This window comes from Tiliqua scincoides, chromosome 8 (genome assembly GCF_035046505.1).
Source record: "Tiliqua scincoides isolate rTilSci1 chromosome 8, rTilSci1.hap2, whole genome shotgun sequence".
Lineage (NCBI taxonomy): Eukaryota > Metazoa > Chordata > Lepidosauria > Squamata > Scincidae > Tiliqua > Tiliqua scincoides.
The window spans coordinates 59,434,258-59,456,354 of record NC_089828.1 but is presented as its reverse complement, the minus strand read 5'-3'; the positions used below and the strand labels follow the sequence as shown (position 1 = coordinate 59,456,354).

Below are 22,097 nucleotides of genomic sequence, written 5' to 3'. Positions count from 1 at the left end.
CACCACCCTTAAGTTCAACCCAGGTGGCCCACCTTGCCTGATCTTGTGTCTTTCCTTACTTGGAGCAAGTCAAAACGTGGTCGAAGATGGGCCCTGAATTCAGCCGAGGGGTGCTAGGTGGAAATGCTACTCTCTGGGGCAGTGCTCATCAATTTTAGACGTAGAGGTTTTATGGAGCAGAGGCACACAACGGTCTTTCAGATCTTCCCCTCCCAGGTTCTGGAACATCTTATGCAACCGGCCCAATTTTTTCTACCCAGGGCAGGAGTGGAAGAAGCAGCAACAGTCCAATGGCCCAAAAAACCCATGCAGCCCTCACATTTCACATTTCCAAAATGAGAAGGACTGGGGCTCACACTCTCAGCAAATGGTGTCCTTCCACTCAGGTCATTCCAGGACAGAAGAGAATCATGCTGGGCATTTGGGGAGTGCATCGAATAGTCCCAAGGCTGGGCCCTGCCACTGAAGGGCTGTTCTGGGGCTGTGTCTGACTGAGAGGTGGCTCCCACTAAGTTCCAGCTACACCTCTACAGGGAGGAAGCCCCCAGAATCCTCTCTGCCCCCTCAGAATCTAATGGGCCAGCTGCTCTATTCCTTCCAGGCAGACAAGCTGACACCTTGGATTTCTCTGCAGTTCACAAAGCCATCAGGGTAGCGGTTCATCTTGAAGGCGTCCTTGGGCACCTCCTCGATGTGGGTGTTGTCACAGATGATGCGGGACAGAGAAGCTCTGCTCAGGGCGATGCGCTGCTGGGCAGTGAAAACACCCAGGTTCTCCCACCAGAATCTGCAAGGCAGAGGTGGGAAGGTTAGGGGGAGGTTAGTTGACTCACAGCCCAGTCCTATCCCTCCCATCAATGCAGCCATGCCAAAATGTGCACCCTGTATCCAGCAGGGGGGATCAGGAGGGGAAAGGGGAATTACCTCCCCCTTACCCCTCCATAAGCCCCCGCCAATGAGCTCTCCGCATGCAGCTCCATGTGCTTCTATAAGGCCATTTGCGGTGATGATGGTAAAGCAAACCCCGCTGGTGGAACACAAGCCATGCATGGCCCCCACCTCACCACATGGCAAGAAATGATGGGGGGGGAGGCACAAGTAGTGATAACATCGCATTGCAAGTTCATTTGTACCGGATGCTGTGGGGAGGAGAACAAGGCAGGCTACCAGCATTTGTGGAGGAAACACCATTGGAATGCCAGCCTCGTTCTCTTACAAATAAAGCCACGCCAAAAGGAGGGTGGTGTGGTTAGGAAAGGCATTCCGCACTTGCCCACAGAAGTCGTGGAGGCAGTGCTGTGGTGGAGCTCTGAAAGTGAATGCCCCGTGCCAGGAAAGGAGGAAACTGGGTCCCTTTCAAAGTAAGCAGTAATAAATGCTTTCTAATGACATGAATAGCTTGTCAAATAAGCACCGACCAATCAGAGGCTCTGGAGGCCGGCTCACCTGTCTCCGTCACGGACGTGCCGCATCTGCTTCCCAATGAGGCACGACAGGAGAGGCCCCACCCTCCCGTAGGGTACGAAGGGCTCAGCCATCCCTCCGATCCAGATGTCAATGTTGTCTGGAGTCCCATAAAGTGCCATGAACTTCTTTGCCAGCTCAGCATTGCCAAGGACGGCAGCCAGCTCAGCCTCACTGCGTGGCTCTGAGAGGCCGCAGAACCGTCGCCAGGCGTTGTATCCTGGCAGAGGGAGGACAGGAAGTAGGTTTTCAGTTCTGCCTCCCTGGGGATGCTCAGAGCCTGCCCTCACTCCTTGAACACCTTGGGAGGGGTCCCCCTGCCTGCTCTGTCCACCATATCGACCCACTTCCCCTCCCTCTCTGACAGCTGATGGACAGGAGCTGCTAGTGCGGTCGCAAATGTCCATCACCCCCCCACCTGGCAAGCCGTGGTCTCTTCCCCGCTGCAAATTCAGCGCTGCCAGATCCAGGCCAATCAGTTCCAGTTGTTCAAAGAGCCGCTCCTGGAGCTCCTCTACCATCATCTGGTTCGGCTTCATCAGCTTGGAGTGGTCAGCCAGCATGCCACGGAGCAGGGGGTCCACGCCTCCTGGAAGGGAGGAAACCAGCAGGCCCGCCGGAGGGGCCCTTTCACCCAACGTTCCTTATTCCTCAGAAACCAAGGCAGCAAGTCCCCCACTTAGGACCGGCTTCTCTTCCAGAGGTTGTTCAGATGTGATTCAGAGTGGTGCTATTGCACAAAAGCACAAGGCCGACAGCTGTCTGTAAGTCAGGACATCTGTAACCGGGGACAACTTGTGTATTGCTGGCAGCTTCCAAATCAGCAGACTTTATAACAACACATCTGACGACCAGAAGGGCTTACGGCCCAATCCCAACTAGCTCCTCGCATGCAGCTGCAGCCACACCAGCAGGGCAAGCGCTGCGCCCTGTGAGGGGGTTTCAAACTGAAAAGGCCTCCTGGAGGTCAGGGAACATTTGTTCCCTTGCCCGGGGATAAGTCCTTGCCGCCCGTCGGGTCAGCTTGCTCTTGTGCCAGCTCTATAGCTGGTGCAGGTCTGAGTGGACCTGGGAAGGCAGATCAAGGCCAGGAAGGGGGGCAGGATATTGGCGGAAATGCTGCTGCCAATCCCAACCCCTTCCCGGCCTTAAGCCTCTCTCCTCCCTGCCCCATTCTCCTACCCCCCCCGCCCCCTGCCTCCTATCCACCCCCTCTGCTGACATCCCTGCACCAGAGCTTGTAGGAAGGCTGCTGGCACACAGACCTTATGCTGCTGGAGCACTAGTTCCTGTTACAATTGGGTCATTAGCTTATTCACAGATAACTCCTGCATAATCAGAGAGCATCAGCACTGTCTCAGGGTGGTTCTGAAAAGAGCTGGGCCGCTGAGCTCATGCCTGCTGATTGGTGCTTTCTCGTGAGGTCTGTCCAGGGGCCTGCGCACCTGAGGATGAGACAACGGCTGTCTTACCTTCCTCTACAACTCTCCACGAAGCAGAAAAGGTCAGGTGAAGCGGGACAGAAGAGTTGGGAATGCTTTGAAGAGGTTTGAAGTCTCGGCCCAGACGTGGCACCAGAGGTGGGATGGAGCCATGCCCAAACCGGAAGGCCAGGGAGAACACGTTTGAGACCGTGGGATCCACAGAGTCGTCGTAGCCCCGGTACAGCGGCAGCTGCTTGTTAAAGTCCGTGCCCAGCAAGAGGGGCAGGTAGTCTCTGAAGGTGATGATCTGCAGAGGAAGTGAGATGGCACATGAGCTTGTGAGCATTACGTGGCTTCATCAGCAGACTGAGACCTCTGAAGCGCAGGCAAGGAAGTGAAGAAGAGGAGACTCCTGCCCCTGCAAGTGGACAACCTGAACTGTTGCTGATGGGGGGAGACAAAGGCTAAGGGCTTTGCGGAAGGGCGAGTTAGAGGGGAGACTTGAAAGAAGCAGCGAAAGAGAGAGAGAGAAATCTGGGGCATCCCCTGGCCTGGGAGGGCATTCCAGGCAGAAGGGGTGGCAGAGTGAGCATTAAGGCAGCAGAAGATGAGGGGGTGGCTTCTTCTTCAGCATTTTTGCCTCTGTTCTGCATTAACATTTAGATGTTAGTCATCTTCGTCAGCAAACACCCCTACAATTCCCTCCCATAAATACACATTGACAACCTGAAATGCCAGCCCTGTTCACAGGTGGTTGTCTCTGTGCCACATGATTGCGGATCTATTCAGCGATTCACCCCTTCAGATCACTGTGCAGGCCACCAGTGTGCCACATTTCCGACAGGGTCAGACCCCAGAATGACTTTTGAAACGAGCACATGAGAACCTGGGTGTCCGTCCAAACACTCCTATCTGTAGACCCGGCAAGTTGTAAATCTCCCTCACTAGGGAAGGCTCTCGTTCAACGCAGGCAGAAGAGCACATTTGGCCAGCAGGAAGGGGCCAGGGGGGTACCTGGTGCATGGCTCCGAGGATTTTCCGGGCCTGCTGGTAGAGCTTCTCCCCATCCCAGTGGGGATTCAGCCTCTTCAGCTCTGTGGCCAAGCGGTTGTGCTCCCGGACAAAGATGGTATGGAGAGCAGTCAGGCCCAAATTCTCCGTGACTCGCTTGTCTCCTGCAAAGAGGGATACACACACGGGGGCTGAGCTCATTGCCATCTTCACAGCTCAGTGTCCTCTCAACCGTTGACACCACCATCATTAGAAATTATGTGGATTCCACCCTTCCTCAAAGGCTATCTCTGTGTTCTGCTGTTCTCCTCACAACACCCCTGTAAGGTAGGCAGAGAAAGAGTGCAACTGGCCAGAGGTCACCCAGCAAGCCGCTCTGTCTCTCTTTCAACTGCATTCACCGTCATAACATCACGTATCAAGCAGGGAAGACAGAGCGGGGACATGCCCTGCCCATTCAAATCATGATTTGCCTAACCAGAGGTGAAATCAAAACTGGGCATCAGGTAACCAGAAACACTGAAACGTAACAGTTATCTGGCGACATTTCAGACAGAATGCCCCCAAATGGGATGGATTCCTCTCATTTCTTCCTCCTCGAATGCTGATATATTACATTCATTTAGCGATTGCAGCCCACTCCCACAATGAATCCAGCCCCCTTCGCAACTGGGTATTTTGGCTGCCCCCAGCGTTTCACACAAAGGGGTCCTGGCAGCAGGATTCACACGTCTGGGGAACTTCTTCGACTGTCAGGGCTTTGAACCAGCATCTCCACTGCCTCCCACCTCCTCCCCACCTATCACCTCTCCAGCTGCAGTGCCCTGGACAGAACTCAGAGCAAGCCTTGCATGGAGGTCCAGCCCAAGCTGGTGCTGTGTCAGCTGCCCCTCTTGTGTGGGGATGTGCCAACCACTGCTCCTCTTGCTCTGCGGCTTGGAAAAAGGAGGGGCAGAGTGGAAGAGGGCATGCGGAGAAGAGGGGGAGGCCTCTGGCTCTCTGGCCCACCCACCTCCTGCCCTCCACACTCCCATTCCAGGAGATGGGAGCAGATAGGTGAGGAAGAGGGGTGAGCTGCAGTGGGGGCCCCTGCTGGTCCCGCATGCGCATAAAATGTCTCCCCAGTGTGCTTTGCTGGGTGTCCAGCCCAGGCCAAGAGTACCTGCTATGAAACAGGGAATGTTGGCGCTCCTGTTGGTGAGCAGGCACAGGCTCTTGGAGTTGTTCTCGAAGGGCAGCAGCCCCAGCCCCGTGGCGTCTGTGAAGTTCTGGTTGAGTGCCAGCAAGCCCAGGGAGTTGCTCTGGTTCCGGAGAGCCCTGGCCTGGGCCTCCTCATTCCCGTACACCAAGCTGGCATCCAGGTATGACGTGATGGCATTGATCTGCTCTCGGATCAGCAGGGTGGGGTTGCAGACTGGGGCGGTGCGGATGAAGGGCATGCAGACACCCTCCTTAGTGATCCGGGGGTCTCCAGGAGGGATCTGCAGAAGACAAGGGCACAGCTAAGCCTGTACTGTGGGCAGGCGGCTTCGCTGCTGTGGCTCCTACTCTTGTGACCTAAGAAGAGCCCTGCATGTTCAGCCAAAGATCCTCCCAGACAAGCAGTGTGGCCAGCAGAGCACCTTGGCCAGCCTCGGCTTCTTGCCCCCAGCAGCAGCTGGTCCTTCCTGAGTAAGTGTAGGTCCTGTGGACAGTGGGAGACCTCTACTTTGTCAGGATTTGGTCCAAACCAGGAGCCATCACCATATCTGGGAGGCTTCTTTCCTCAAACACCCTCAGGGTGCAGGCAAGCTAGGCTGCAGGCACTGCTCCCCTCAGTCAGTCTGCCTTCTCAGGGTACCTTCCTTGACCCACATAACCTTGATGCATCCATCCTTCACCTTATCATTTCTCAAAAGAAGAAAAAATACAGGGGAAAAAGCCCCCCAAAGTTGCAACACTGATTCAAGGCTCAAGGGAAGACGTGGGTTGGTGACATTACTAATGCCAGCCAATAGGCACCGCCTCCACAGGCTCACTGCAGACACCTGCCTTCTTTCTCCCAGACATCTCAAGGGCCAGGTTTTCACTTACCTGAATGGGGAAGCAGGGGGGCGCGTAGTGGCAGCTGGTGTCGCACTCGCCTTCTTTATTGTGGATGTCGGTTTCGGTCATGGGCGCCAGGTCCAAGTCATGGTCAACCCACTGGCCCCAGTGCATGAATGCCAGGGAGCGCCCTTCGTCCTCAGTGATGTCCTTGTTGGAGGTGGCAATAATCTTGTTGGACACCTCCCGCACCTGCCGGGAAGAAGCACCAAGAGCCGTTGACCAGAAACCCTCCCGCACAGCCAGAAATCCAGGGAAAGGAGAGGCTGCCCTGCTGCAGGACGCAGCGTCAGCTGGCTGAAGAGCTGTCCATGTAGGAAGCTGCCTCTGGAGTCTGACCCTCACTCACCCAGCACAGTCCTGGCAACTCTGACCGGCAGCCGCTCTCTAGGGTTTCAGGCAGAGCAGGGTCTTTCCCAGCCCCTGGAGATGCTGCCGGCGACCGAGCAGAGGCCCTGCCCACCCACCGTGGCCCCCTTCCTCTCCCTGGTGACTTCCCGCAAATGACCGCTGCCTCATCTGAAGCTCCGTATCTGCTCCTTTGATGGCTTCTCCATTCCTCTGATGTGCTGCCCTAACAGTCTTACAGGAGAACAGCCTAACAAGGGTTAACTAACACATTCTATGGGTATGATGTGCATATGTTTATCCATGATAAATGGGTAAACAATAAGGACCTTTGTGGAAGACATCTGGGAGTCTGTGGCCAGCCATGGCCTCTAGAGGGACATTTGCCACCTGATACTTATGCTCTGTTCGGCACCCCCGCCTACAGGTGGGAGACTCCCCAAGGAAAGCAGATCCGGAGAGCTGGCAGGAGTAGCCCGCATCAGCACATGCCTTTCTCTGGTGTAGAGAGAAAGTCCTCAAAGCCACGGCAGGTCTTGCCGCCAACCAGAGTCTGCAACTGGTGCTTAGAGCCTGGCGCCCAGGCGTTGATCTGTCCCTGCCTGAGGGACTCCCAGTGACCAAAGATCTTGCACTGCTTTCTTTACTGTCTGTATCACAACATCCCATAGGCCATCACTGAGCACAACTCAGCCTCAGCGCACATCCCTGCTTCCCATGGGAAAGAGCTCTTGACCAAGGCAAGACATCGTGTGGGGACAACAGTCACCAAGGCCGCCCACTATGGACCCCATTCCTTAATCCCAGAACTTTTCTCAGCTTTGATGAGAAATGTTCCCAGGACTCCAATGCCCTCATTGGCTCTTACCAAGGGTAGAGGATGTCCGTTATAAAGGTGACTGGCATTGAAGCCCCTGGGGAGAGACAGGCCGTCCTCATACTCTGCCGGAAGCCAGCGGGCATAGCCATGGTTGGATGCCCCATAATGGGGGTGCTTTCTAGGGAGCAAAGGGAGGAAATTCATCAAAGTTAGTCTCCTCTTAAGTAGCCAACTCCACCCCCCCAGTGCACAGAGGCTCTTTTGCACAAATGCCCCCCCCCCACTAAGCTACAACATGTTCGTCATTCGCAGAGTGACTCCTTGCTGAAGGGACTTATTTCCGGATATCCTTAGGTGAGATCTTGCATTCTGAGTCTTGTCTTTTATTGCAAGCCACCCAGAGATCTTTGGCATGGAGTGGTGGAGACCATTAACAAGAAAAGGACATTGCACAGCAGGTTGACGGCCTGCGCTTTTAAAGACTGCCCCTGTTTGCCCCTCCTGTCCCTTATTCCACTTCCTCTCTTCTCTCCTGTCAAACTCTCATTTGCATGTTCCTTGGGGCAGACACCTGTCCCTTTCCTTGTGCTTCAGTGACTCTGGAGGCAGCACACACAAGGATGGCTGGTGATAAACAGTGGAAGGAGACAGCAACAGGCACAGTTGTGCTCATGCTGAAGAATGGCTCTGTCTTGACACCCCTTGCAACTCAGACCTTCAGGCCGGGCCTCCCACCTGTTGTTGCACTCTCCAGTGATGGTTCGATAAGGCCCCGTCTTGGAACACGACATGGGACGCACCACGTAATCGCAGCCGGTGGCCCGGGATATCAGCTCCTTCTGGGGGCCTGTCAGCACGTCTGCAAGAGACATCCACCAGAAGTCAGCACCACCGCTCCATTCACAGTTTGGGGGGAAGCAGGAAGCTGGACCTGATCCCACTGGGCTGCTCTGGTCCCTAATTCCTCATCATCATGTTACCCTGCACATCCCTGATCTTGTCTGATCTTGGAAGCTAAGCAGGGTCAGGCCTGGTTAGTACTTGGATGGGAGACCGCCTGGGAATACAGGGTGCTGTCGGCTTATACCATGATCTCGGAAGCTAAGCAGGGTCAGGCCTGGTTAGTACTTGGATGGGAGACCGCCTGGGAATACCGGGTGCTGTCGGCTTATACCATGATCTCGGAAGCTAAGCAGGGTCAGGCCTGGTTAGCATTTGGATGGGAGACCGCCTGGGAATACCGGGTGCTGTAGGCTTATACCATAGTCTTTCGAGACTGAAGGTTGCCAACCATTCCTAACCTCCCACTTCTCCCTTCATAATATTGCCAGGACCTGCTCTTCTCACTCACACACTGGTTGCTCTTTGCCATCTCCTGCTGGGCTTCTTCTGTTCTCCCAGGACTCCTCGGCTCCGCCCAACGCTGTTCCACGGCTGAGGCCATTTCTCTTGCTCACTTCATGCCCCTCCACTGGCCTCCTGCTTGTCCCCACATCTAGCACAAGCTCCTTGCCCTGACACTCAAGCCTGTCCATTTTGGCTCCTCAGTCAGTGGATGCCTGCCAGTCTCCGTTGGCAGCCGGCTGGCCCAAACATAGAGAAGGACCAGCCCCACATCAGTGCATGTGTGTCTGGGAAAGATGTTTTCAAATGAAGGGATAGTCACATTTGCTTCCCTGCCTCCATTCCCCTCCCTTGCATGCATCTAAATTGTAAGCCCCTCAGGACAGGGACCTTGTCTTCTTGCCTGTGAAGCGCCAGCCACACTGATGGTGCGACATAATTCATCAGCAGCACTTATTATTTCCCAATGTCCAAAAACCAAAGTTCTGTCCAAGGATAGGATAAACCTACCTTCAGGCTTAAAATCTCATCAGACAGCCCCACAAGCAAAAGGTGTGGGACTGGGGAATAATGGGGGAGCTGCTAATTTAAATCACCACAAATTAAGGAGAATAATGAGGGATGAAGGCAGGAGACAACAGAGCTGCCATCCTCAGTCCTCCCAAAAGACTTTATACTTTCGCATAAAGTATACTTTAATGTTAATGTGTTAGCATCGGCAGAGCCTGCCCTACTTGGTATCCTGCCCCTGTCCCACCATAGTACTTCCAGCCACTCTTTTGGCAGCGCATCAATGTAGCCTGGGTTTCCTGTATTTAAACCGCCACAACTTTCCTGAAGTTTAGTTCCCTTTCAAAACATAGCAAGAGGCTAGTCCTCAAGGCCTCCATAGAGGCATGCCTTGAAAATGAAGACTGAAAGCAGCCGTTGCACAACTAAATGAGCGTCATGCCTGTGAGGTTGAAGTGCTTCTTCCAAGTCTTCTGCAACTTCTTTTCCAGGAGCTCCATCGCCACCTCCATGTAACTGGCGAACCGGATGGCCGTCCTGGTCCCAGCAACCGGTTCCTTCAAATGTTTCAGGAAATCAGAGGGGGTGGCATGGCTCTTCATCAAGTTCTCCTTTGCTCTGAAGTGAGAAATTGAGGCAGTGGCATCAGACAGCCAGAGAGAGTTTTGAAGGGCACAGCAGCCCTTCTGCAACGATGGGAGAAAACAAGCTGGGAATCTCGCCATGTGGAGAAGCATCTTTGCCAGGCCTCTGTTGCTCACTGGCACAGCTTCTGGCCTCTCACTGTTCCGGTATCAGCTTTAAACTCAGGTTGCTTCCATTGAATTTGGCTGTGCCGTAAACTGCCCTGGAAGCCATCGTGACTGGGAGGCAGTCTGCAGATGCAGCCAGTCAAAGAAACAAATACACCACTCCTGCAATACGGGCTTATGCCAAGGAAACTCACCTCTTCCGTGAGTACGTGTATGCTTCGTTCACCAGCTGCTTGGCTTCATTGATGCTGCTCATGAGAGAGGGCCCAGCCAAGCTCTGAGGGGCGGCCGCTTCGAAAAGAGAGTGGAGCAAAAACTTCAGAAAGGGCCCCCCTGGGTAAGACCTTCAGCTGCCTCCAAGAAAGATAACAGCACTCTCCTATCCGTTGCCCCCTCCACTTAGTGTTCCAAGGTATACTGCATCTGCTTATGGGGGATCCATTATTACCCAGCATGGTTAGTTAATGATAAGACCCCCACCCATCCAATCATCCTGATCCCCAGACTCTGGTACTCCGCATCTGGTAGCCCTATGGAAGGTCAGTCTAACTGGCTTGGGACTAGACTGAACACACAGTCTCTCCTTTTAGCCTTGTCTCCATCTTCCTCCCTGCAATCTGTGACCTCCCCTTAAAACTTAATTGTAAGCTCTATGGGACAGGGACCTGCCTTCTTATTGCACTCTAAAGTACCAGATGCACATTGATGGTGTGTGTACAGGCTCTTTCAGTTATACACAAGTGTATTGTCACTTTACATAAGCCCCCTGGGGTGCACTTTGGTGTACAGCAGCGGAGCACAAACTAGACCTGACTCAAGTTACACATGCATATTAAGAGAGCCTTGTGGATTAGTCAGGAACTGTTCTTGGGCCAGACATGGTTGGTTCTCTCCTCGCTGACCCACAAAGACTCATCTCTGGCACACCCTGAGAGCCTGCAAGGAAGGCAAAAAGGGAACGAGCTCCAGTCCTGCTTAGAAAAACATCTCTGTCTTTTTCAGCGGCCGGTATTAAGATGTACATGTTAAGATCTGTCTAAATATTAATTTCATGACAATGTTAATTGTTTGGTCTGATTTCAGATATTCGTTGTGGGCCACCCTGATGGCCCCTGCAGGGATGGAAGGGTGGGAGGGAACGTCTTGCCATGAACAAGACTCAAGTCTGTTTGCATGTGCTGATTATGGAAGCCCTACAGAATTGTATATTCCACCCACCCAGGTGCCAACTTCTGATGGCAGAGGGCCATGGGGGGAGTTCTCAGCAACTGCCTCCTCCCCTGAGGAGTTCTGCACAACTGGGCATTCTCCCTCTGCAGCGAAAAGATGCCCAAACTGTTCTCCCTACTATTCTCCCTACTATTGGAGAATCTCAAAGGGCCTGCGAGAAAACCTGAGACAACTCCTGAGAAGTTGACTCTTTCTCAAGGATGGGATAGCACTGGCTGTTCCCCTCCTGGTCCCCACCCCAGATATCATAATGCAGAAAGACGACAAAGGGGATGGGAGACGTTACCTTCCAAGAAAGACGTGGACGGCAGCAAGAGGCCAAAAGCCCCCAGGAGTCCCAGCAAGGCAACGGTTTGCTTCATCTCTGGAAAAAGAAAAATGAGGGTTGCTGAGTTCTCAAGTGGCAGCCAGTTTCAAGTGGTGGGGCTGTAAATTAACAGAACCCACTCTGCATGGGTTCATTTGGCCCTGCATGGATTCAGAGAAAGGACAGCCGGGGTCTGTCTTGAGCAACCGAGGGCAGCTTTAAGGGGACTTGGCTAGTGGAGGGAAGGGATAGAGCAAAGCAATGCAATGTGGGTTGAAGGTTTGCGTTCCACTCCTGAGTCAGGGAGGTGCATGCGTGGGCTCCATGAGCGGAGGAATCCTGGCCTTGAGGACAGTCAGGGTCAGGACCCAGTCAAGGTGGGGCAGCTGGGCAGCCTCCACCAAGCCCCTGAGGCTGCCTAGCAGCTGCTGGCGCAACGGCTATCATGAGCAGCCTCTGACTTCACCTCAGCCTTGCTGACCCTGCTGGACAGCTCCTCAGCTTCCGCGTGTCAAAGGCAAGGCAGCCACAGTGGATCTGCTTCCCAAGGGCAGGTTCACCCCCCCATCACTGCTGAACACAAGAGCCAAGAAGCCTCACCTGCTCTGCTCCTGGAGGTGGACCTGGGCACTGGTCAGGTGCCCGGGGCTTTTATAGCCTCAAAGCAGAGCAGAGAAGTGGGTGAGTCCTTCGCGGGACTGAGAGCAGGGGAAAAAAGGACTTGGGACAAGGCGAATATTTGCTGTTTTTTCCTGGAGCAGCTTGAAAGTGCCGACTTCCTGGTGCTGAAAGGTCACTCTTGTGACACACTGGCAGTGAAAATGCTGTCCCTGTTGCACAACAGTCCACATTGAGGCAACAATGGGGAGGCTCACAACACAAGAAGAGGAGCCACAGCACTTGCTGGGCCACCAAAAACGCATTCTGTTTTGGGGGTGTATTGAAGGGCAAATGTTGTGCCCCTCCGATTGACCGTACAAATAGAGCTGCTTGATTTTGTTGTATTCCTAAGTGATATAATTGAATCATTTGTTGTTTTTGCATTGAAGACTGCAGTGTGGTGATATTAAACCTGATACTGAGGGTTAAGGATTTGCACTTGTGAATAAAAACACAAAGGATCACATTTTGCATTTTAATTCAACTAATTTTCAAAAATTGTTTAGAAAATTTGTTGAATTAAAATGCAAAATGTGGTGCGCGCTTTTCAAACACTGGAGGCTGTTCTGGGCTCTGCATTTGTCCTCCTGCCCTCCTGGCTGCTTCAGGTCTCGACTGTTCAGCACTGATTGGTAGAACAGCACTTCCAAAAGGGCTCCTGCTCCACTGCTCAGGCCTGGGCATTTGCACTCCAGAGCAAGTCCCACTTGGCCCAGCAACCCAGGAAGGCAGCCGGAGCCTATTTCTGCCAGTCACTGTCACCAAAACACACAAACACACCCCAAAAACCTGTGCTAATGCTCTTCAGTAGATACAGATCAGGCACTTTAAAAGGAATGACCTTCAGATGTGACCCTCGCCTGCAGCAGCAGCCTGAGACTTCCTCTTCCAGTCATCTCTAAAAGCCGACTGGGTTGACCAGAAAGGGGCCACAAGCGAGATTCCCCCAAGGAGACCACTGCACCAGCTGTGCGGCACGCTGATGCACAGCAACGACATCACACATTCTCACCACCGGCGTTCCAGGAACGTGCAGATCTTGTCTGGGCTGAGTTCTGAGCTGTGTGGCTGCACAACCTCAAGGGAACGATGGTTACCAGACTGTCTGCCTTTGTGGGTCTGAACATAACCACTCAGAAGAATGCAGAGTGTTTGCATAGAGCTTTTTGGGTGTTCAAAACACTTCACCTGTATTATTATACAAGCTTTCAACCATCCTGCAAGGTAAATTAGTCTTATTATTCCCATTCAGCAGATGAGAAGGCTGAGAGAAAGAGTGCCTTGCTTCAGGCCACTGAGCGACTTTATGGCAGTGGTGAGATTCAAAGCAGGGCAGTCCGGCCTTGTTGCTCAGTCTCTTGGCCACTGCGCAACCTCGGCTCTCACCTGTGTTTTTCCCACAGCAGACGTTCTGTTGGCAGCTCAGCTGTTTCCTGCATTGTCCGGGTTGCACGTCATTTTTCTTATTCACTGGGCCTTGCTGTTTCACTTGCTATAAGGTTATTTTGTACTGCAGGAAATGCAGGTAGACACTTTTCAAGGAGCATCATAATAAAATAAGCGCACTCAGCCAGCACCACATTATCCCAAGTTCAGCCTCCCTGTTCTGAGACTGGGGGCTCTGCCTTGACATGCCAACGTGTCAGTCTCCACTCTGAGGAGGAAATGAGCCGCTAAACTGCCTTCCCTTCAACACAGAGATTTACAGGTCTTCAAACATGCATGCAATAAAGGAGCGTCAACAGTGCACCAGCCCACTGAGCATATAGTCACAGGAGGAGAGGCGCCGGGGGGGGGGGAGCGCAGATTGACTGCCTTTGGAGACTCAGCATTGACAGCATATGGCTTTAATGACAGATATTCAGACTGAGCACTGATTGAGGGCTGAAGTGTGGTAGGAACAGGTCACCTTACACTGTAAACCACAGGTCACCTTCTAGGGCAGTGGCATAGCTAGGCGGGCAGGGTGTGCATTGCCCTGCGTACCACAAAGGGTGTCACCCTGCACCCCCAGGGGCAGATAACAAGCAGGACTCCTTTCTGAAGCCTTCTAATGCCTGGGGAGGCTGCACACAGCTTCTCTGGAAGTTTTTCTGTGAAAAACCAGAAGTGCCTTTCAGTGGCCCCCAGAAGGCTTTCTGAGGCCTGTGTGTGTGTATGGGGGAAATGGGGGAGTGCCAAAAATTTATGTGCCCCCAGGTGCCAGAGACCTAGCTATGCCATTGTTCCATGGCTATCTCCCATTAAAGAACACAGCCTGAACTATTTGCAGTTGTTAGCTAGGGTTACCAGATACAAAGGGGACAGAGTGCCTATATCTCTAACCATGGTATAGAAATGGCAACTTGTCAAACCCTTCCATGTTGAGCTGCACCTGCCAAAATTCCCAGTTCTATACAATTCCCTCTTCTATATAATTCAGAGCGCGACACCATAGTCTTTCGAGACTGAAGGTTGCCAACATACAATGGTTAAATGTGGAGGCACCCTGTCCTCCTTTGTGTCTGGGAACCCCACTGTTAGCTCTTTTCCAAAACTCTGAGCTGCTGGCCAGATGTAGCCTTAGGGCAAACTGAGAGCCAAGCAGACTCACATCTCACATCCTGATTTCCTCACAGCACTTCACCAAAGGATTTCCACCTGGCATTCCCAGGAAGGCTGGAAGGATGCCAGGCAGTCTCTCAAGTAAGAAGACATTCCATGGAGCTCTGCTGAGGTTGGTTGGCAACCTTCAGTCTCGAAAGACGATGGTATAAGCCTACAGCACCCGGTATTCCCAGGCGGTCTCCCATCCAAATGCTAACCAGGCCTGACCCTGCTTAGCTTCCGAGATCATGGTATAAGCCTACAGCACCCGGTATTCCCAGGCAGTCTACCATCCAAGTGCTAACCATGCCTTACCCTGCTTAGCTTCCGAGATCATGGTCTAAGCCTACAGCACCTGGTATTCCCAGGCGGTCTCCCATCCAAGTACTAACCAGGCCTGACCCTGCTTAGCTTCCAAGATCAGGCAGGATTGAGAGATAGTGTTCAGTATAGGGAGATGGTTGGCAACCTTCAGTCTCAAAAGACTATGGTATAAGCCTACAGCACCTGGTATTCCCAGGCGGTCTCCCAACCAAGTACTAACCAGGCCTGACCCTGCTTAGCTTCCAAGATCAGACGAGATCGGGCATGTGCAGGGTAACAGTTGAGTAATGCTGAGGGAACATTTAAAAAAACAAAATGGATCCAGACCAGTTTCTGACCTCCTTTGCAAAGATGCCTCTCCTCTCCATAGAGCTCAAGAGGCAGGAAGGGAAAGTCTCTCTCAGCCGGGCCGCTTCCCACCCTTTGTCTTCAAAGCTCCAAACTGGCCAAAACCACCATTTGCAGCGGGGGTTTTCAGAGAACAAGGAAACGGGCCTTTCTCAGAGGTGTGGCGACTCACAGCAGAAGTCACGGTCCAGAACCTCCCATTTGTACACAGAGTTTTCTCCCTCGCCCAGGAAAATATTTATTCTTCTAACTCACCACACTGTCACTCAACACAAGCACTGGGGCAGCTCCCTGTTTTCCAAGCCGGTCAGTTTCTCTTTCCTGCTGGCCTCCAGAAAGCATTTGCTCCCCAGAATTTCCCTCTGCAAAGGTAGGGCTGTTTGAACTTGTATCGATCCCAGGACACAACCCGTGAGGAAAGTGTACATGACACAAATTTCAGAGTAATACGAAACAAAGAAAGTCACATCTGAAAATGAGGGCAGTGATCAAATGCGCACAAATCACAACAGGAAACACAACATTGGCATTTTGTTTGTTATGTTCACTTTGAAAATTAGGTGGGCATTATTTCCCCTCCCAATTTTTCTTCACCTGGGGCAGGAAGGGAGGAATTTGAAGGACCACCAGGGATCAGGGACACCCCAAGAGGACCCAGCACCTGAGGCAGCTCCCCAAATTATGCGCTTCTTTCTCGGTGATGCGCCTCCTCTCTGTTCTCCCTGCTCCCTGGAATGGAAAAAGAAGAAGGGCACTGAGTGAAAGAGGAAACGTGGCAGAGAAGATAGTCAGATACACTAGCCCAGGGGACTCCAAACCCCGGCCCGGGGGCCAGATGTGGCCTGCGGCAAGCCTCTATCTGGTCCGTGGCCAGATACAAACAGCCCATTCATTCATTTATTCACACATCTAAGTTCCATCTCTAATTTATTTATATAAATTTTGTATTTAAATTTTTTTTCCGTCCTTCAAAACCGTGCCAGACATTTGATGTGGCCCTCTGGCCAAAAGGTTTGGAGACCCCTGCACTAGCCCACTGTTCTTGCCTCCTCTCCACTTCCTCAAAGCGGCCACTGTAGGTGCAGGTTGCCTGCCTTGGCAGGGAACAATATTGTAGATCTCCCTCCAGCGCAAATTCATGATTCCCTCCCTCTCTTCCTTTCCCAATTCAGGGAGTGGTAGGAGGAGCAGAGGTGGGGGGTGGGCCCACATCTCCATTGGCATCATGGATGTGCTGGCCTTGTTGGGGTGACAGCAGGGGATTAGCCAATGCCCTTCTTCCCACGTTGCATCAGAGCAGACGTCAATCACTACCCGTGTTTCCCAAACCTTCATAGAGGCTCTGTTGTGATACTGACTGAACCATGAAGAGACCTCTGTGGAATGGAGGGATGCTGCAGTGGGGGAGAGGCCAGACTCTGGTGGCAGTGCACAACCTTTGCACACAGGCACACCTCGGTCAAACCCCCAGCACCTTTAGCTGGGGAAGGGCAGCCAGGAGCAAGCTTAGAATGCCACTTCTGGTCAGAGTGGACAAGACTGGGTTGGATGTGCTCACTGTAAGCAGGGCCAGCCCAAGGCCTGCTGCTCCCTGAGGCGGTAGGCCAGAAGCTGCCCCCTTACCTGAAGACAAGCCAGCCTCTGTTCTTCCCACTCTCCAACATCTTAGCTCAGAAGTCTCCTACCTTCCACATTCCCCCCTCCTCTTTTTCCAGCCCAAGGAGTATGTGGAAGAGAAGTGGATGCAAGGAGGTGGATAGAAATGGGTGACCCCCACACCAATCTGCTGCCCAAGGCAACTGCTTCAGTTGGCCTCATGATGGGCCAGCCCTGGGTATGTTCCTAAGCAATGTCTGTTTGACCTTTAAATATTTGTTTTCCATTCCTGGTTGCCACATCACCCCAGAAGCAAAACATCTTCAGGAAACAAGGATGAACAACTCAGTCGATGAAAATGTGCCCTTCTCAATTGAAGAATGAGTAAATGGCAGAAGGCTTCAGTTGACTGATTCACCAAAGGAATTTTGCAGCCCTTGTTTTAGGCCACACCCGGGGGGAGGGGGTCACTGAGTGAGAGTGGCAGTCCAGGGGTTGTTCTCCAGCTGGAGTGCTCAGGTGCTGCCTCTGAAACTTTCTTCCAACACAACATGAGTTCAGGCTCAGCTGGAGGCAAACTGAGAAATTTGCGTGGGGCATGTGTTAACATCAGGGTTGTCTTCTTTCTCAAGGGCTGCCTACGAGACAATGTAGAGCTCATGCGAGATCAAAGCTACAAGCAAATTCACCTGGGAGTAAGTCCTACTGAACACAGTGAAACTAACGCCTGAGCAAACATGCAGAGCCCAGCACTCTAAAATACGCTTTATCAGAGATTGTTTTCTATCCCACTGCTTAATTTGCATACATTTACCTAAGAGCCCTAAGGAAGATGTTTGCCCAGCTCAGTAAAGGCATCCTCACTGTCAATGTTCAATCTTTATTGGCATGACTAAATAGATAACGAGGGGAAAGCAAAATATAAGTGATGAAAAGGAAGAATTGTGTTAATATTTGGCCACAGCAAAGCAAACAGTGTAAAAGTCACCCAGCGACACCCAAGATTCCAGGTGACCCTGGCCCTGAGCAAGCGCTGCGCATGAAGCACTTGGCTGTCTTGCATCTCAGAAACAGGATTAATCACCAGAAGCATGACCCATGTTCTACCCAGACTATTCATTCAAGTGATAAGAACCAGGAGGCTGAGCTGGGCTGGCTCATTCAGGAAGTCCCCTGCAAGTCCAGGAGTGTCCCCGACACCTACCATCCTGTTTCATTGCAACACACGCTGTCCTGGGTGTGATTTTTGCACGATTATATAAAAAGAAAAAGGTGAGCATCCATAAAACCATTCCAAAATGTGGCGCAGAAAAGCGCAGCTATCTGTGCCCTGCTTTTAGCCAATGGGCACTGCAAGTTCTGCCCCAAATTTTCTGTGCCAATGACAGCAGCTGCCAGGAAATGCTTTGGGAGAGGAGGCAGCAGGCAAGGCCACCATCTCCACTGAGTGCTTCCTCCACCAAGGCACCTGTGGTCCCGCGGACAAGTCACAGCCTGACTCACCCTCCCAGGCCTCAGCTCCTTTCCTCTTCCACCCCTGCCATGTAGAAGGAGCAACAGCAGCGCTGGTCAGCTCAGCACAGGTTGACCAGATACAGTGGAGGACAAAGGGCCTACACCTTTATCCATTGTATAGAAGAAGGAATTTTGGCTCTACATGGAAGGGTTTAAAGAGCTCCACCAGCCCAAATGCCCTCTGCTATACAATGGAAAAAGGTGTAGGCCTTTTGTCCTCCACTGTATCTGGTCACCCTGGCTCAGCATCAAGCTCTGTCCTTACAGTGGTGAAGACGTCACTATTGGGAATAGTATCCTAGTTACCACGCAGCCCCCCAAAGCCATGTCCACAGTCTCATGGGAGGTGTGCCTGCATCAAAAGGTCACTGTGATCTGCCTGTGACCTGTCTGATTGCAGAGGAGCTGCCTTGGACACAGAGTGGTCAAAGAAGAGACTGTATTGACATTTCCCACATCTTTTTAAACCAAAGACCTCTCGTTGCTCTTAGCATGCAGTGGTTCCTCTCACAGCTTCCCCCTCTTGACCACATCAGTGACCGATGAAAAGATTAGCAGAAGTCACACTGAGGCCCTCTTTGGGCTTCCTGGTCCTAAGATGACTCCATGTAAAGCTGTTGTCCACAGGATGCTTCCTGTTCCAGAAACCCCTTTGCCGGTCTGCGGTGATCTGCGATTGCAGAGCCCCCCCATTCCTGTCTGCCAGGGAGCAGTCTGGAAAAGAGTCTTCAGAGGTGACATCCAGCAGACAACTAAGCTGGGAAGTGGCTGAGTGACCCTGCTTGCCCTTCTGGGGTACAGGAAGGTCAAAGATGGGCTCCCCTCCTGATGGAAATGGTCCAGTGTCAGTCACAGTGATGACAAGGTCAGTTCGGTTTAGGTGAGGACATTGTATTTTTTGATAATAGTCAGTCCCCGCAATTCTTACCCAAACTTAAATGGTATTTATCTAATCTGTAGTTGAATTGCAGGACCAATAGACCAATAAAGTGCATGGACATCACAGCTCAAGTAAAGGGCTGTGTTCCTCAACCAGGAGACAGCAGCAGCTGCCAGTCACATTTCACAGGCTGGTCCCGGGGCCAGCTGTTCCTCCAGGTCATTTTGTGCTTGCTTCATTTGTGCAGAGACTGGTTGCCTGTCTCCTCCTGCACTGGATAAAGCCCCAACCTCACACCATGGAGAGGGTGTGCACATGGGGTGCTTTCAGGTGGATTCACCTGGAATCACGTTTATCACTGCTAATGAAAGATACTTTATTCCGCCCATATGTGAGGGTGGAATCCTGAGTAAGCCGCTATCCCAGCAACAAGGTCTGCAAAGAAGAGCAACGTGCTGGAACTTTCTCGGGGGTGGTTTTCTTAAAAAGATGGAAGGAAGCCATGAGGAGCCATTCCCTTTTGTTGAGAGAAAGAGGAAGTTAAGCCGTGTCATGACGGACTGATGACAGGAGCCTTCTTTTCCCCGCACTCAGGCAAGGCCGCCTTTGACGAGAAGTTTCAGGAAGCTGACACCAATATGATTTATTGCACCAAAGCTGCGATAAGGCCCAGCCTGATAAGGCCCAGCCTTTTGTCGTAAACCAGGCCTCTCCCTGCTGGCACCTGGAGCTGCACCAGCCTAAAGTGAAATCAGAACGCGGTTCCGTTTTCCAGCAACTGGAGCAGGAAAACACACCTTACTGCTGCTCCGTTGAAGGCCAGGGTGTGGGTGGCCTTCGCAGGAAAGAAGGGCAGCCACTTGGAAGGTGAGCTCCACGGCCACTCCTGCTGGGAAGGCTCAGCTCCTGCCAGCACAGACTCTCCAGGGCTTTGGAGGTATCTCCCCCAAAACTCCTTCAACTTCTTCTAAGAGTGGGTTTCTGCCAGCTCCACTTGGAGGCCTTTTCTAGTTCAGGTCTGGGATTCAGCTAATGAACACTGAGGTAATTGTGCCCATGCAGCTTTTATGGAGGCTGCCTCATGTGGCCAGGGCTGATCAAAGGCTTGCAATCACCAGAGGCAACATGCCAAACGCTGCCCCCCCATTACCTGCTCCTCCCACCCTCTGGCTTGGAAAAGGGGGGGAGGAGAATGGCTCCAATGCTCCAGGCTGCCGCCTTCATTTTCCAATCCAGGGGGTGAGAGGAGGAAAAGCGGCAAGGAAGGCGGGTGAGCAGAAGAAATCTGCTGCCTCAGGCAACCAGCTCAGCTGGCCCCATGAACAGGCCAGCCCTAAGCATGACAAATCCTATTGCATGACTGCAGATGGTTCAACACACAATCCTTCGGTATCTCAAGTCAAGCATTGCTGAGGAATGCGGGTGCTTAAAACCAGACTAAGAGCTGCACTCTCTGCAGGTCTCCTGCTGCCTCAGAGGCCTTCCTGCCTGGAGCTTCACAGACCCCTCATTTACTTCCTGCAAATCCCTCCTCAAAGCCCCTTTTCCACTTGGCGTAACTGCCCAGTCCTGCCGTCTCACTGCAACTGAGCTGAAGTGTGCATAACCAGACTGATCACACTTTGCATCACACAGGGACACAGGTGCCTGTAGTCACCTGCACATCCTGCCGGAAGGAGTGCACTTGCAGTTATTTTAAGTGTGAACTTGCGTTTAAGTGCAAGACCTCTTGAGCAGCTTTCGCAGCTGCGACTGACTCTGAAGGCGAGGGGGAGGGGCCGCGTTACACTGGTAATTAAGAGCCTGCAAAATTTAGGCTCAAAACCTAACAATTTTCCCAGTTGTCCCAGTTGACAGAGTTGTGCCAATGCATTCTGCAGTTGGGTGGCAGTCATGGAGGCCTCCTCAAGGTAAAGGAATGTTTCTTCCCTCATCACAGAGCTGCATTGCCCTTATTTTGGTGCTGGAAAGTTGGTTAGGATTGCGTCCTTAGTGTTTACCCCCCCTGCAGGAATGCCCCTGATCCACCCTTTGTGTAGAGGGCATGTTCTTACCTTCCACTGGTGCTGGAGGTTGGAGGGAAAAGACCAGCAAGTGGGTTCTTGAGGTTGGGGGTCCCTCATGAATTCATATGGGTGGAACAGGAGAGGAGAGAGAGTCACATGGGGAAGTTCATGACAACTTTGAAACGGCCTCATTTGACACACATAGGATTCATTAAACTCCGGGACTAATTAGGTCCTGAAACTGCATTTTCAGATGGGGGAAAAATACAGAAGTAGAACATTTACTGCCCCACATCACAGCTAACAAGAGTGACAAATGAAGAGATCAGGGCCAGAGGTCGTTTGCATAACACACTTTCCTTTGCTCAGCAAAAACCCCTTAGTGTTCAGTTCCTTGCAGTAAAAAACCACAGAAACAGAAGCAACTCTGTTTGAACCTGATCAGGAAATCTTTGCTACTTATCATGTCTGGCACCTAACCACATTTAATACGGGGGGGGGGGGGAATTATGGCCTGTCATTGTTGGGTGGCACCCCCCTGTGTGGACGCAGGATCCAAGGCCACCCAGGAGGAAGTGGCTCATTTCTAGAAAAACCACACTACTTCCTTTCTGATCAAGCCAAGGAGGACTCTTGTCAGACAACGGAAGATTCTCACAGGGCACGAGGTCCAGAGACAAAAGCAGGAAATACTTGCTAAAAACAGCAGTGGCTCTTTTGGACAACCAGAGTGTGCCCTGAAGTAGGTCACTTTCAGAACTAGTTTGGCCAACAGTGGATTCTTCCTAAAGGGAGGCTTTGGTAACTCCAGGGCACAGTGTAAGCATCAGAAGGACCCTGCTGGATCAGGCCATCTACACCAGGAGTTTCAGGACAGACCAACGAGA

The 22,097-nt window shown here is 52.2% G+C and overlaps 1 protein-coding gene and 1 pseudogene across 1 annotated transcript; both read right to left on the bottom strand.

Annotated features, from left to right (window-relative positions):
* Positions 1–588: 588 nt before the first annotated feature.
* On the bottom strand, positions 589–11,350 carry LOC136659348 (eosinophil peroxidase-like). Its single transcript, XM_066636485.1, has 12 exons — positions 11,275–11,350; positions 9,953–10,049; positions 9,449–9,624; positions 7,888–8,011; positions 7,201–7,330; positions 5,973–6,176; positions 5,062–5,380; positions 3,903–4,063; positions 2,937–3,195; positions 1,883–2,053; positions 1,447–1,684; positions 589–787 (listed from the first exon to the last, which is right to left on the bottom strand). The coding sequence occupies exons 1-12, from the start codon at positions 11,348–11,350 to the stop codon at positions 589–591; spliced, it is 2,154 nt and encodes a 717-aa protein (XP_066492582.1).
* A 3,686-nt stretch (positions 11,351–15,036) lies between these two features.
* On the bottom strand, positions 15,037–15,163 carry LOC136659629 (5S ribosomal RNA; annotated as a pseudogene).
* Between the last annotated feature and the right edge of the window lie 6,934 nt (positions 15,164–22,097).

Excerpts from the sequence above, each read along its gene's own strand:
- LOC136659348 (XM_066636485.1), bottom strand. The coding sequence starts at position 11,350 with ATGAAGCAAACCGTTGCCTTGCTGGGACTCCTGGGGGCTTTTGGCCTC. Across the intron at positions 10,050-11,274 it reads GTCCACGTCTTTCTTGGAAG|CGGCCGCCCCTCAGAGCTTG; the intron begins GTAACGTCTCCC and ends CTCTTTTCGAAG. Across the intron at positions 8,012-9,448 it reads GAAGCACTTCAACCTCACAG|ACGTGCTGACAGGCCCCCAG; the intron begins GCATGACGCTCA and ends TGTCTCTTGCAG.